Source organism: Tauraco erythrolophus, chromosome 19 (genome assembly GCF_009769465.1).
Source record: "Tauraco erythrolophus isolate bTauEry1 chromosome 19, bTauEry1.pri, whole genome shotgun sequence".
In the NCBI taxonomy this organism is placed as follows: domain Eukaryota; kingdom Metazoa; phylum Chordata; class Aves; order Musophagiformes; family Musophagidae; genus Tauraco; species Tauraco erythrolophus.
This window is the reverse complement of record NC_141483.1, coordinates 10992632-11009168: the sequence shown is the minus strand read 5'-3', so window position 1 is coordinate 11009168 and position 16537 is coordinate 10992632. Positions and strand designations below refer to the sequence as shown.

General features: G+C 43.0%; 1 protein-coding gene across 1 annotated transcript in view; it reads right to left on the bottom strand.

Annotated features, from left to right (window-relative positions):
• Positions 1-1070: 1070 nt before the first annotated feature.
• TMEM132D (transmembrane protein 132D) overlaps positions 1071-16537 on the bottom strand; it is a 260201-nt gene continuing 244734 nt past the window's right edge. The window contains exons 6-9 of the mRNA XM_009989487.2: positions 8716-8921; positions 7299-7572; positions 5387-5578; positions 1071-2252 (exon numbers count right to left, since the gene is read on the bottom strand). Coding sequence (XP_009987789.2) covers positions 1071-2252; positions 5387-5578; positions 7299-7572; positions 8716-8921 — 1854 coding nt within the window. The remainder of the gene's footprint in view (positions 2253-5386; positions 5579-7298; positions 7573-8715; positions 8922-16537) is intronic.

Genomic DNA, 16537 nt, shown 5'->3' with positions numbered 1-16537 from the left:
CCAGAAAAGAGTGGCCGGCTTTGGTAAATGACCGCATGTAAAGCGAGGACCAGCGTGGTACCAACAGTGTCTGTGCTTGGCAAGAGCACACCGTGGAGAAGCGAGTGTGCGTGGAAGGGAAGGAAGAAACCACACGCTTCCAACCTAGACTGATGCTACTAAGTGCCCTCAGGATAGCAGATGGGGAGCGCTCCAGGGAAACGGCTGGGAATACAAATTTGAAACAGGACAATCAAATAAAGTGAGCTTTTAAAAATAGCGTGTTCTCTCAAACTTCCCAAAACAGACCTTCCTTTGTATGAGTGATATTCTGAGTAGAGATTACATCTTCTCCTATTTTACAGATTAAGAAATACTGAAAATTGGCTGGCAAAGTTTATTACCTTGGCATCTACTTAAAAAGAGAGTTTCAGTTTTAACTGTATATGTGTATCCATTCTCAGTGCTTGGGAGGCAAACATGTTGGTTTGTAAACAGCCCAGTTACTCCTTTTTCCCCTCCAGATTCTTTGGAAACTCATGACTTTTCAGCTCTGGGAGCTGTTTTGCTCACACTGTTGGTTTTTGTCAGCTTTAAATTAATGTTCTTGGACGGATATTCTCTGCATGTGGCTTGAATGACAGGCTCTTTTCGTGGATCTATTTATTCTGAGACCAATTTTTTGCTTTTAACCAAAGCTTGCAATATTGAACAGCAGAGTTGTGCGAACTTTGTAATATCCAAACTGCGCTGGAGTTTGTTATATTTATTGATTTCCTGGGAAAGCTCAGAGAATGAGACCGTATTATTTTGCTAAGTTTTTTTTTTTGTGTTACCATGCATCAAAAAACCACACACATCTCTCACTTCCATCTCTGAGCATAGAGAAGACTTGAATTTTAAGAGCTGTCCAGGATCTCTGCTCTCCCAGCTGCTTTTGGGTGGCTTCTTGGGGCTCCTTTGAGTTATTATCCACCAGCTGATTCTTGTTATCAGTACAACATTTTGCCCCACTACCCAAAATTAAAGGCAGAAGGTGAGTGAAAAATAAACGAACGAACCAACCAAACAAAAATGTCTTTTGTGTCTCATTATGCATTTTCATGTAATCTCTCCATATAGTTTTTAAGTTCTTTGCACTCCCCCAGGTCCATATCCTGGCAGACCCATTTAATGTCATCCTCACTACTCATCAAGATTGAGTTGACAGTTGGACACCCGTCATCAGAGGAGATGGTGGTAAAAGTGGTGAATTTAACCCGTTTCCTCTTAGAGGTAGGAGAAGTAGTTGGTTCACTTTTCTGTTCTTTCCCATCAGCGAATGGGGACTCAGTAGACTTGAAAGATTGTCCATTAATATTTTTGGTGGCATTTGTGTTGAGGAGATATTTGCTCTCTTCATAGTCCAATCCTCTATCAATGGCTGTGATACGTTCATCTTGTTGAGATGAGAAATTTATGTGATTCTCCAGAAGTTCTGTCCTGTTGCTCAGCCCAACCCAGTCATGAGAGTGGCTCATGCCTTCTTGCTCTTCAAAGGGAACTTGCTTGTTTCTGTACTTCAAAGCAAAAGTGACACAGTTGATAAGGAACACCAGAATTGCCAGGCAAAAGACTCCCAGAAGAGCATACATGCCTATCTCCAGGTCGCTGAGTCCCCTAGGGGTCTGGACTAGGTCATTCTCTTCCAAGTCTCCGTTGTTTCTTGGCAGATCCACCTGTGCAGGGAAGCTTGTGAAGTCTATTGGGATGTTCTGCAGATGGCTGTCATCATCCAGGAGGCTTTCTCTGTCTTCTTTTTTACTTAAAATAGATCTTTGAGTGGTGGTCCCTTTGCCTTGCTCATGGCCCATTGAGGAGCTGTAATACTGGCCATCTAGCCCAGCTCTTTCCTGCAAAGTGGTTTTCTGACGCCTGTCACTGGCATGATTTTCTAGGTGGACACCAGCACCCCTGTGTTTACTGTCACTGATGTTAGGGTTGGCATCACTCTGCCCAAACTTGACTTTAATGCTACCACTGCCAACAGCTAGGATGCTCTTTCTTTTGGATTTCTGGCATGATTCACTGATCACCATCTCTACCTTCACCAGTGTCCCCTGGCCTTCTGTTTCAGCAGCAATCACAGGCCACTTGAATTTAGGGTCATGGTGAATGGAGACCACCTTCTCATCCAGAGATGTAGCTGATAAGGAGAAGTCTTTGGAGTCATAAATATCCAGGGGCATGACAGACCCATCACTGAACTGGATCCAGCAGCTGATGGCTGCTTCCTGTAATATATAAAACAAATATACTCACATTCAGAATAAACATCGAGGCAAATATGTTCTGTCCTGGTCTATTCCCTCCTCCTCACAAGATCCATATACCATTTATAATCAGAAAAGAAATAAAAAGGGAGAGCAATAAAATTCATATTTTGCCAAGTTGTGAAGAGAAATGCTAGTTTAAAACACTCATTGATAATAAGATTTGTTTCCCCAAAGATGCTTAAAGGAGCTGTGTTCCCTGGGCTCTGCAGAATCTACTTCAGTGCCATAATAAATTGCATGTCAGAAGGCATTACCAGTGACTGCCATCATTTACTGTTGTATATTTAAATGATAAAAATATATTACATTACTTCTAAACTGCTTAAAATACAAAGTCTCCTCTTGTTACACACAACAAATGTTAAAAAACACCTAATATAACAAGTAGGTCCATACATGGCTCCATACCTTCAGCCCTTGATTTCTGTCTCTCATATTAAATAAGCAGAGGAAACCAATCAGTTGTTTCTTTAGGAAACAGTCAGGGTAATTTTCATGCTTGTTAGCAATTAAAGGCAAGATAATAATGAAGTTTAATCTCATGCCACAGCAATGCAATTGTACACTTCAGAGTGCATGGAGGCTTACTGAATGTAAATGGGACAGAGCTGAGTACTCATTCTGTACTTGCACACGTGTAATGGTGCAGCATTCCTTGGAACCCTGACGTTCAGTTTCTAACTTGAAACATTTAAAAGTATTCTTAGATTTCAGAAAACATGTGCTCATCCATTTCTGAAAATCAGGTCCTTTGAGGACTCTCAAATGGCTATCAAAAATTGTTATGCTACCTGAAAAAAATCGTAGCATTCACACGTAAATCATTTACAGACAAAATTGAGATTGCTCTCCCGGAATCGAATTCCTGCTTCTGGTGGTCTGACTTACTCTGTTTCAGCTGGGATACTTGCACATTATTAGCCACTGGAGAAGCCACACCAGAAAGACTCCTGGTTTGGTGAGTGGATTCTCTGGTGTCTAAAATGAGGTGAGGTCTTGTCCGGTAAGAGTTGGGACCACTCTGCTCTCAAGGACAGCCTGAGAGACAGAAACACCCAACCAACAGATTAATAACTGTACTTGCTGAAACCACGATTATAAAAGTCCTGTTTCTTTAAATAAGTAGGTTTTCAAATAGGCTGTACTTACATTCTAACTCAACATATATACCGAGAATAAATATTTATCATTATCTTTTGAATTGTTTCTAGCACATAGTCATTCACCTGTTCAGATCACAGAGAATAAGCCTCCAGTCTTTTGGGATTGTATCGTGCATAATCGACTGGCCTGATTCCGCAATCCTCACAGCCATAAAGCTCCCCGTGCTTCAATGGGAGATTTGCTTCCGTCTCTATTTCAGGACAGAGCCCTAAGACTTTGCTGACACTGTCATAAATCCTGGCTTTGTGTTTATTAATCTTTGGATATTTTTTGAAGGCTGCATAGAATTTATGTCATCAACTCTCATCCTCCCACTGTGTTGCTTAAACCTGCATAATCATTTAACAGTTTTGCCTTGCTTTGCTTACAGGGATTGTGCTCTGAAAATAATGTACTAAGGAATGGAGGGAATCAGACGTCTCTCAAAACGGAGTCAGTCCTTCCTAGGTGGAAGGTGCACATCTTCCTTGCTGGTTTAATACTGATCCAGTGATTTTCCGAGTGTACCCCTGCCCCCAGAGAGGGACTCATCCAGGCTCCATTTCTGGGAATTGAAATGTCGGTGCTGGGCAGTGTACTGGGACTAAATGCCATCGACCCCAGCTTTTGGGCTGATTTCAAAGTACTTTGTTTAACTCCCCATGTCAGCAATGGATTAGCTCACTGGCCTTATTTCTGGCTGCCTGGAATTGATTTCTTAACTCCCGGAATACTCTGGGACCCTGATTTTTATCACCCTATAAAGACAGCCATTCTGCATTATTTCTCATCCTGCATCCCAAGGGTAAGACCCTATGATGAATTAAAGCCTCTCAACAGTTGGGCAGATTTCAAACGTGCATGCCATGACAATTTACCTTTAAAGCTCTGAACATGTTTAAGCATTAAGAGCCCAATGCATCCTTGATGTAAGCCCCAGACTGATGGATTTGGGTTGAAAAAAAACTTTAAATTTCCGATGTAGACAGAAGCACAAGGACAAGCATCAAGCAGGAACTGATGGGGACACGGCAAAGAACAAAAGCCCTTGGTAACTCTGCACAGGGACAGTGGCAGCACATGGATTGCTCAGCATAAGGATTTCAGATCTGTGAGAGCTTGTGCATGTGAAGTTTGACTGAAACACTCCTAGCACCAGAAGACAGAAGAGGGCAAGTCTCATATTGCCCATGGAGTAACCCCACGGCAAAGGCAGGAACAAAGCTAATCTGCAGTGGAGAGAAAACTTTCCTGTTGTCCTCAGGCATATAGTAAGATTTCTCATGTCAGGGGAACCTGCGGAGATCTGAGTGAAGAGAATGATATAATAGTGATCTGTAATACAGAAACTAAGAATAACAGGAAAAAAAATGGTTTATGATATCATGACTCAGGAAATGAGTCAATGATGCTGATTCATATTCTAGTAATGAATGGGAATGAACGGGATGTTCCTCAGCTTCTTAAAAGGCTCACAGAATGCAACTAAAGGAAGAAGAGTTTGGCACTATGCAAAACATTTTCTCATTAAAGAGAGACTTAAAGGGCTGATTTGGTTGCCTGTGGTGGGAGGCTGAACGTGGCAAACTAGTTGGCAATATCTCCTGTGATCTAGCAGGTGCTGGATGGGACAGAAAGGAGGATGTGTGTGTGTATGTGTGTGTGTGAGGGGACTGCTGCTGCTTAATTCTGACACATCATTGAGTTGCATGTGTTATTTATGGGATGCAGCCATGACAGATGGCGTATGCCTGTTTATTGACCAGGGTTGTTTAGACATAGTGACGTTTTTGTGGGATCTTCTGTTAAGGCACGTGGTGGCCTTCAGAAAAAAGTGCCTATAAGGAAAATGTTTCATTATTGCATTATTAATAAAAATCTGCTTGATTTCATCAGCTTGTAATGTTGGGTATAGTGAATCAGAGCAGTGTCTTTCCACAACCTAGTACCTGCTTTGGAGATTGCAGCAGCTCTTGTGCTACTGCTGTAGCAAAGATGGCCTTATTGCTTCCTGGACTGAGCTGCAGAGAAAGCGACAATCCAGTTACCAGCTGCACTCCCAGGTCAGTTATTGTCACCTTCTCATCCAGAACCGTCACTGTCTTCTCAGCCAAGATAGCATCCGAAAGGGGGGACAATATCTGAAATGAAAAATCAAAGTCAGCAACAGACATTTTGCGTAGCACAAAGCAGAAGAGCTACACTGAGCTACCATAATACAGATAAGTGATATTTATGTTAACGGGTAGAATTATTCTTAGCAGACAGATGCTATTAAAATATGATTAAAAATGGCTAGTCATGTTTTACAACTCTTTTTACACAATAATAGGGTGCTTATAACATCTTTTCCAACGTAATTCTAATCAGCTATGCTGTTTACCTCTGCAATATGCTAACCACATCTGCTTCAGATGTATTAGCTATTTGTAAATGTAATCTTTACGTGAAATGCCATTATTTTATTAATCATCATATTTTTAGGTAGCATATACATAACGCAATCTGTAGATTTATATAAAATCCATAGAATAAATGACATTTATTTCTATCCTATAGAAAGAAAGGCTTATGTATTGCTACAATAAACCATCATGGTATTGTATTCAAAATTGACTGAGAAAACTTGTTTTGGTTAAAAAAACGTGCAAGGAGGTCAGTGCACTGATATATGACATCCAAAGATGCTCATTAGCAAGCAAGTTGAATTTAATGATCCTTATAGGGCACAGAGCATTTTGAAGAAGTTTATAAGAGATATTCTTTAAATATAACTTGCTTGCAGCTTTTTTCCCTTGGATTTTTCTTCCCACAGTTTTATGCGTCTTTGTAGGAGCGCTGTTAGCCCCAGAGGTTTGGAAAGTCATTCAGAAAATCTTTACAGATTTTGCAGAAATTCAAAAATCTTGAATCCCATTTCTCCAGCCCTGACAACCTGTGTTATCAACAGGTGTGGTTGTTGTTTTCTGGTTTGACAGTTTGGGATGATGAGCGTGTTTGGAGAGGTAGATTTTTCTCCCTGTTACAGTGCTTGTTATCATGTTTTCTATTTTGTAGGATTAATATTTTTCTTTTTTTTTCTCTCTTTTCTTTGGGGACCCCATTTTCTAGGCCAGTATTTCTCTGCACAGCAGGAAGAACTGTATGTGAAAAGCTGCCAATGACATGATGCATAGGTTTAGGTGAGTTACTTCAGAGGGAGGACACTAAGGCACAGTCACATATACAGTAGTATTTATAGGCCTTATTCTTGGCCATATTGCCTGAAACGGATGAAACTGTAACCCCTGGAGAACATAGCTTAGTTGTCACTAATCAGTCTTCCAACATCATTCCAGAAGTATCAATTTTTATTACTGCTCTGTGCATATTCTGAAACGTACCCTAACATTTATATTTTGTAACACATCACTTGAGCTTGCAAGACATGCAGGGATTTGATCCCATGGAACTCATATTCCAGCCTCAGTTCCTCAACCAACACTAGCTAATTTTTACTTTACCCTTTGCTCTGTCAATGTAGGCTTTGAGAAGACTGAGCTGTTTCACCCGCTGCGTGCCTTGTGATAGCCCATATACTGGCTCCAGGTTCCAAAACAGCCTTAGACCAAAACAACCAGAAACATCCTCTAAGTATACAGGTTGGGCTAAATTTGCTAAAACTGCAATCTACGTACTTCAGGGCACACGATAAGAAGAGAAAACCATCTCTTCTGTGTCTTCCAGACAATTCTGCTCCAAAAATTTATGGCTTCAATTTCTGTCGCTACTGCAAGAAGCAGTTGTACACCTGATGAGTACTTCAGTTCCCAAGGTGGTGGGTTAATGGAGGAAAAGGAATAAGTAATTAATTCTCCCTACCTGAATTGTCGTCATTCCAAGCTCCTGCCCAATCAAAACCTGTCCGTCCTGCAGCTTAGCGATTCTTGGCTCCTCCACCTGCATGAAGTCACTCACCAGGTCGGTAATGTCAATCTGCCAGTCAGAACCCAGTAAATAGCTCAGCTGGCCACCAGGGTCTGAGGCTTCAGCTACAAACTGTGTGAGGACTCGCACCATCGCATGTTGGTACTGAAGGGCACAGCCTCTTCCCTTACGTTCATCCTCTTCTTCATCATCGCTGTCCCTGGCTGCTCTGGTAAGACAGCAAGAATAAAAAATTAATTTAAACTGGTGCTGGGAGAACTTGCAACAGCAGAGCTATTGCTAACATAACTGCAGCCTAGTTGCTGGAACCAGGAGCCTTTGCCCCCTTCTGTCGCTCCACTGAAGCTGCTTCCTTCAGAGCATTTCTGAAGTCAGTCAGGTTCCCCACTTTTATCCTGTTTCCCTTGTTCATATCTGAGAGGTTCAGGCTGCCTAGATCTCCAAAACAGCTGCTGAAATCACCAACTGGCCTGCTAGCTTGGCTGCCACTTTGTCCTCTCCAAATACGTCTCACTATTTTCCATGGTAAGTCCTTACTTTCAGGACCTTCACGCTTTTTTCTTTCTGGATCTTGCCATAAACATCTTTGTGTTGCCATGGAAATCTCCTCTGTCCGCACCTATATACACATCCCTCTCTGTACAGCATTCAGGTTGAAATCACATCTCCACCAAAATCCCCATCTCTTTGCTGTGATACTAACAGAAACCTGGTAATAAATGATGTCTTCATAGGTAGGTGGGAATAGCAAGTACCTACTTTATCAATTGCTCTTCTTGTTCTCAATAACACTGACAACAGACCCAAACAGTCTAGAGCTGCCTACATCCACCCTCTGTCCTGTCATTCACATGCCACTGACCTGTGGGCATGCATACTATCTCTAAAGCCCTACTCCATCAGCATTCTGACTTTGGGACATTGATGAGTGTCACTGCACTCTACAGTGACATGAAACAAGTATGTACTAATTGTGACCATTCACAACAAATAAATTAACTGGCAGGACCTGTAAGCCAGGCTGGAGACTGACCAGCCTTGCCAGAGCTGGTCCTTGTCAGTGTCTTCCTGCTGCCTCATGGCTGATCCTGCCTAACTTGGCCAACTGGCTCTTTCCATCTCAGTCACTAGTGCTCTAAAAGGAAATTGATTCCCGATGTAGGATCATGCAGCCTGCAGTTTCCGCTCCCTTCATAAGTCCAGTGCAGGAGCCTATTGAGTAAATGTCTGATGACCTTCAAATTTACACCAGAATTGCATTAAGGCCAAATGAGCATGTTCAGATCTGCTGGCCCTGACAGCTCTTTGGCAAGCGCACAGCCCAGAATGAACATCCTCTAATGAAACCTACCTCTTATTAGAGATGATGGGGACTCTCCACCCCTTGATCTGATTTAGTTCTGTGTCAGAGACCTCTATCTGCAGCGGGAGACGAGGAACCCAGACTGTCATTTCTAAAGGGGCACTCAGATGCTGGTAAGTAAAATTAACTACGACATTCACTTTCCCTTTCATTTCCTTCCCATTGACAAAGACATAGTCACATCTGTCAGAAACCTGAAAAAAAAAAAGGAGAAAGAAAAAAAAATTAATGAGTCTCTTCACAAATTATAAAGTACACCACATGCTGGGAAAGTGAGTGGGAGGAAGACAAAGTATATAGGTTTAAACTCGCTCCAAGTTTAGAGGACAACTAGGAATAACAAGAAAGGTGCCTGGTGTGCCCTTAATAGTCAGTATAATTCGGCATCATTTTAACAGGCAAGCTTTTTCTGCTATAAACATTTCCAGTATAATCTAAGATAAAAGAGCAGCTTCTTTCTGTCCTTAATTCTCACTCCAGTACTAGGATAGTCCCAGTGTAATGGCACCAAGAGAGGATTATTCTCCTCTCCCCAAAGCTCGGTCAGACGCTACTATCCTCTTCCCCTACTTTGTGTGCAGCCCAAGGAATATCACGTACCTGAGGGAGGAACAAGTAACTGCCTGTATACGGAATTCAGTAGGGGACAAATTTCTCTAGTCAACCCCAAACTGGGAGAAAGGTTCTTCAGGAGTCCCTTTACGGGTGCCTGGGCATGGGGTGGTCACATCAATCAAAAACTAATCACGGGGAAGAGCTCGCTGATGCCCAGTGCTGTTCGTTGGGGCCAAACAGCTTCATTTCTGCTGCAAGCCTGACAGAGGTCTTACACAATGTTCTGCACAAGCTAGTCCTGATGTCACTTTATTTATTACCTGCAGCTCTGGCCATCAATATTGCTGAGAGTTACTAAATCTCACTCAAGCGATTTAGCAGCTATTGCAAGGATCTAGGTGAGCTGACAGGACCTGTTCATTACAGCTAGTTAAAATATATGAGTAAACGCACACGTCAAATAATTTATTAACTACCACTTTACCGTGCTGATGATCTGAAGGAATGATCTATTAAAAACCTGAACTCTTTTCACAATCTATTACCAGCCAGACCTTCTATTCCATTCTGTAGATGTATTTAATATTTCTGACTCCAGAATGCAGCCTCATCATCTGAATTTAATGCCATTTTCTACTTTTCTGTTTAAATGCTAAATGAATTTAAATCGTCTTTAAATATCACCAGCTTTTGTAGGATAATTTGCATTCCTAATATTATTATCTTTAAACAACAACAACCCTCCTTAGAGACAGATCCATATAGCAAATCCATTTCCGTCCTTGCTTGTCTGAGCCCAGGTAACGTACCAGAAAAGGTTATCATGACTCTAGCAATGCCTCTCTTGCAAGCAATGTCTGTTTTAAGGTCAAAATCTTATAGTTGCTATTGGTTTCAGCAGGAAAATAAGGAGTTTATTTACTAGCAGAATTACATTTTTCAGTATATTCTCATGTTAGCATGTTTTACAGTAGCTCTTAATGGCTTCTGGCAGGATCCAATCTCATTGTGCTGCACAGCAAGAAAACCTCGCTGCTGTCAAAAAAGCCTCAAAGCTTGGGAGCATGTAATGCAAGGGAAGGACCTCACAGCAGGCAGCTGGGCACAGTCCCGGCTCCGGCGGGCGCCTGTGTCACTAACGTAACACCCGCTTCCCCGTAACGCTGATCCGAACTGGCCTGAGCCGAGGAAGATGAGACTCTGCAAAACTCCAGGGGAAGCCTCATGTGAGCCTGCAGAGATGGCTATAGGGAAGGCTGGAGGCATAAGCACATTCTGCTTCTGGAAACAGCATGTCTGGGCAGCAGCATGAGAGCAGACGTTATTTTGCATTCTTGCAGAAGGCACACTAATGTGAGGGTAATATTTTCAGGGCGAGAACTACATCGTACTTCCTACCTGCAACATTTAGTAGCCTTTCCGACAGGCAAGAAGTCAAAAGACCTTCAGGCAGTGCCTGGTACATCTGCTCCTTCTCCCACCCCATGGGGTACCTTGCTGCTGTAAGTGGAAATCGTCTATTCCTTGCTGGCACTGCACTTATCCCTGTTGCCTTTTTGTATTTTAAGTGCTGTTCTCAAACCAGACAACTCTCCTATGTGCCAATAAGCTCTGTCTGCTGCTTCCCACCTTTCCTCTGTTCCCTGGGAAGCCAGTGAGAAGAAAAACTGCACAGTCTCAAAGTGCTGATTTCCATCTGAGAGGCAACAGATCAAAGTTGAAGACAAGGTGGCCCCAAGGAAAACATTTCGCCTGGGAGCTGATTGCCCTGAGGTCCTTCACTTGTCCTCATGCTCTGGAGACTGGACCACACGTACAAGTGAACGGCCTGAAGACACGGATTTTCTTTAGCAGGGCATAGGGCCAGGTAATTGCTTTCAGTGTGATGTCCTCACCACCTCTGCTTCCAGCAAGCAACACCTCATATTCGTGAATCTCAGCTAATTAACACCTTAGGCAATTAAATGTCCCCATGGGTGATCAACCTAGGACTAAAACCATTTCCTAGTGATTTAAGGCAGCAGGTACACTTCTGTGCCTTGCAGCCCAGAAATTATAGTTGAGGGATGTTTCCAAATGACCTCAGTGTCCTCTGCAGAGCAGAGCGTGGAGCCCCTGGAGCCCTGCTCCCCACAAGACCTCTCCTGCCTCCCCTGCATGTCCTCTGCTCTGCATTTGCAACAGGGCTTCTAGCAGGGGACCTGCCAAATATCCTTCCAGCGGGGTAAAGTTTCCCTGCCTGGGCAGTGGCTTTTGAAGCACACCTAGACAGCACACGTGAGGTTTTGCTGTTGTTTTTATTGGTCTCTGTGTGTGTGAAGAGCGGTTCAGCACACAGAAGCTGGAACAAGGCTGAGACTCTTCCAGGCAATAGAGGTAACGCTGAATTACGCTAGTAAGAGATGGGAATCAGACCCTCAGATTTCAAATTCATTAATGCTCAAGCAATAGCAAGAGATATAAAATTTGGCAGGCAAACAGACCTCAGTTCCAAATTTATCGAGGTTATTACAGAAAGGAGAGTTAAAATAAGACTCCGTCCCTAAAAACCTACTATATGAATGATTAAATAAATACCATGACCTTGTGCTTTCAAGATTATGATTCATAAAACAAACTGATGGTCAGGAAAAGAATGATTAGGCTTGGGATACCCGTGTTCTCCTGTTTCTGTAAGTGAAGATAGCAACAACTATGAGCTCATTCAGTTCCCAGCCAGCCCTTCACTGCTTGAATGAATAAGCATCACTGTTCTGCTGCAGCTTGCATGCAGTCCTAACAGAGAAACATCAAAACATGGTGCAAAGTACAGTACATTTTCATAAATCAGGCCAGGACATTCAGAAACGGGTCATCAATAGAAAGGCAGATCAGCCATGCCCGTGTTACTGCAGACACATCCGAACCATTCATCTTCCAGCGCAACAGAGAGACTAGAAAGAGGTAGAGAAAAAAGAAAAATTGAGCTGCTCTGTCTCTTTTGAGATTGGGTTTTCTAAACTCATTTTGTGAAATGAGTTTGATGGGACTCAGCTGAGCCTCTGCAGGACAAATAGGCACATGAGCAAAGACCCGTCCAAGGCAGCTGGGCAGCCTCGAGCTGTCCCCACGGGTGACCCAGGCGGAGGGAGCGACTGGGTTCCCCCTTGCACGGTGTCTCCACGTCAACGGTGATGGGGGCAGCTCAGAGAAGCTTCCGCTGCCACGGCCTTTTCTGAGCCCACGTCTCCTTTCCAATCTGTAATGGGTTTCAATTCCTCAGTCTGTCAAGCAGCTCCTTTTCTCCAGCGTTAATTCATGTAAACAGCCTTTAAGTACCAGCCCTCCCTGCTGTACCACACGTCTTGCTTTACACGCCTCACCGCACACAACGGGAATGGCTGTGGTCCAAGTGTGCTCAACGCACGGATGGAGTGACTGCACACACCCTCGGATATGTGAGTGTGCAAAGGAAAGAGAAGGTCTGTGCTAAATCAACAAACAGCTTCCTGACCGTTAGTTACTACAGGAATTCCGAGGTTGCAAAAGCTTTGTCTAAACCAGACAGATTTCGGAAAACTATTAAACACATTATAAAACGCAAACAGGAACTACAAAGGGGCTGGAACGAGGTGGGTGATTTGTAGGGAAAACCAATTTGTTTTCTTTCCAAAATCTGGGACTTCTACCTATATCTCCTTTTCCTTTCCTTGCCATGCATCCTCCGGGATGGCATCTCCAGTTTTCCATAAAGGTGATGCAGGCTCAAGAGAGAAAGAGTAGATTTTCTTTTACTGCTCATGTACTGCTGGAATACATCTCTCCATGTTGTGACCACTGTAATTCGAGGACATCATAACGCTGTTAAACCCTTCTGATGCCACACTCCCTTGCTAAAGCCTTTCTGGGCCTTGTGTCACAGGAGCTTTTCACACGACTACGCTGAGCTGCCTTCATTAATTAAGGGGGGTTGTACTTAGTGCTCACAAGATGCTCCAGAAATTCTCTCAATACAGAGGACTTTTATCTCTTGAGGGAACTGGGGTTTGAACAGCTTTTTTTGGGCATGAGCTTGGTAGCTGATAGAAGTGCTTTGGGTTTTGTTTGGCTCCTGCAGCTCCACCTCTTTTTCTTATACTGGTGAACAACTAAAACAGCTTCCTCTGAGTCACACACACGTATCCAATCTCCGTGCGCTGGGGCAGCAGAGGTCAGGGGTCCCTTATTGCCAGCACAGCACAGAATTAGGAATCAAGTTTCGAAGTGCGCCACGTACATACCAAACACGTGGCTTCTGCCAAGCTGGATGTCGAGTTTGATCACCAGCACTGCAAAACGTGCAGAGTGGAGTATTTCAAATGTGTTCAGCATTGCATTTAACTCAAACCCCCAATCCCATTGTCAGAAATGGAGATAGAGTTAAGTCACTGCTGCTTCCTACCACAAAAGCCTCGCTGTAGATGTTCATTCCTCAGCCCCACGTGCAGCTCTATACATTGGGTTCCCCAAACCTATGCCCAAAGCTCAGCTGGTAGCGTTGTAACTGTGAAAGTGATGCTGCTGTGTCACTTCAACACAGGACTGTTTCCTTCGCAAACAAATATTGATCAGAAAAGGAGGGGGGTGCTGCTGGTCCAAGGCACTTCTTTATTATGTTTACTTAAAAAGCCTGTTTGTGTTATTTGAAAAGAAGTCAGAGCTGTCCTTTAAAACACTCTGCAAGAGAAATCAGTTTTAATTAATTTGTCTTATTTTATTTCACAGTTTGCTAGACTATACGTGGAAGAAAATGCTAAACTTTTTGAAGCCTTTTAGTAGCACGACTTCAGCCAGCCTGGGAAAAACATGGAAAGAAGCAATAAGGTCCCTCACAAACCACACATGATCCCTATTGTACTGGCCTCCTGCATCCAGTTCCCCAGTGAACACTGTTCCCATCCCTTTCCTAAAGGGATTTTAAGGCTTTTCCCATGATCCTTTTGGAGAAGCTGTCCATGGTAGATACAAAGTTGTGTGCTGACTATTCCTTTGGTCCCATAAACTCCGTGCTAGGTTTGGGCTATATAGAATCCAAAGATCTAATGGGAGGGAGGGAAAGGAGAATGTACATCATAACTCCCCAAAGAGTTACCCGGCATTTCAGTGTTAGCTCTCAGAAATGGCTGTAACAGTCTTTCCCTACCCCATTATCATTATTACATTCCCATGGGATAATGGTAAAACCCTCACAGGAAACCGCTTTCCTGCTACAGTAATTCTGTTGGAATTCTTACAAAGTCACAGTTAACCGATCTTTGAAAATAAGATGTTCCTAGAGCAGTTCCGGTTTAGACGTTTCAAGGGTGGCCAATTAGGACAGAAAGTCTCTGATATTTCCACATAAAAATCTGTATTTCGGAAACACTCTGGAACTCTGTCCCCAATCCGTGTTCCTGTAAGTGATCCTCCCTCCATACAAGCACCCTCCGTTTATAATATAGACTTCAAACACAGCCCTGCCACCTCGGCAAGCTCACGGGATCGCTTCTGATTTAGCACGGCACACATTCTCCTTGGTCTACCAGCATAAATGGCGATATTTAGTAAAGTAAATTATGTTAATGAGTCCTGCCTAAATCATTGTTGTCAGAAGAAGAATGAGGGAGTCTCTTATAACCATTAAAAATGAATAAGGAGGGAAATAAATAAGCAAAAGCAGCTCATTTGAGCCGTAAAAGACTCCAGAACACAAGCTGTGTACCAAGGTACAGAAGGATGAGGCCATTATTAGCTCTATAAGTCACTTATAAACGACTTGGGGAGGTGGAGTCACCTTTAATCACTGGTGCTTAACCCGCGGCGTTGGAGCGAGATTCGTTACTGTGATAACTGAATCCAGCCTGAAATTATGCGAGGCAGAGATGAATAACTATAATGAAGAAGCAGCACAGGGGGTAGATCAGCCCTAAACCCACTATATGTCACGAGGAGGGACTTGTCCTAGACTGGGATTCGGTGAGGACCCTGAGGGTAAGAAATCACCATTCTCAGATCTGATGGCACCAGCAGATCTGTTAACCACCCTGGATGCTGCTGGAATTAGGAACAACCACTGAACAGCTGCTCTTAAGGAATAATTAAAGCACCTCCTGTGTTGCACACAAAAGAAAGTTGGGTTTTTTTTTTCCTCAGAAAGAAACAGTAAAGGCAAATAGGTATCGCATCAAGTTTAGGGATTGAAGTATCTGCCAAAACCTGAAAGTACCCTTTCCAAGTTGGTAAATGATGAGCTGTGTTCACGAGGATTCATACCTTGTCATTCCTTTACAGTTAGTTCTCTGCTCTGTGCAGAAAGGTTGTACCTGTTTTAGAGGAGGTGTGAAGTGACACATCTGAACTCCGAAAATTCAGAAAAACCAGAGGGTGCTCTGAGCTTTGAAGGTCCACACCTTCAAAGTATTCACACTTTTCTGCAGTGGTTTTCCTATTGCAGTGTGACACCAAAAAATACTCCAATCCACAACTGTATCTGCTTTTTTACCCAGAGACAAACATCTTCCTTAGTTTCTGAGGGTCTTAAGAACTTGTTTCCTGCCAGGCATCTCTGTAGTGTCACGACAGAAGCACACTGAGCACTGCTCCAGAGGAAGTTCAGCAATAAATACGTATTAGCAGAGATCTGTGCAAATGAAAAATGTTTTTTACTGTGCTAATCGTCCTGAAGCACATCATAACAGCATATTGATTAAGAGAGCTCTGTTATCAATTAATTTCAAATAAATTTTTTAGTTTGGTCTATAGCTTTGTGGCAAACATCAATATATTATTCTCAGCAAAATATACCTGAGTGAAATATGTGGTGGCACATTTTAAAAGGACTTAAGATTCTGGGCAACCATCCAATTCTAGCTGCAAGTTTAATGCTCCCTTTGTGAATGTTATGGATCTGACACAACGTTTGCAGTGTGTTGGTGTTACTAACTGAAAACCCCCTCATTAAAAGTCTCTCCTCAGGAATCACCTTTTGTTTTTTTAAATCCAGATTCAGTGTGTAAGATTTTGGTGGATTTTTCCCTTCCATGTTGCTTTTGCACCCATTGCCACCACCAAGAACAGTCCAGTTTATCACCGTGCAGTGGATTTGCGCAGAACCTAGGCATTTTTCAAAGATGAAGTGAGAATAGAGCAGCTGACACGCAGTCATTTGTGGACACATCACTAAGACCCTGTACACACCGTCCTCACCAGCGACTTAGTAGCCTAAGGGCTACCTGCAGTCTGTAAAGAGCTTCTGCAT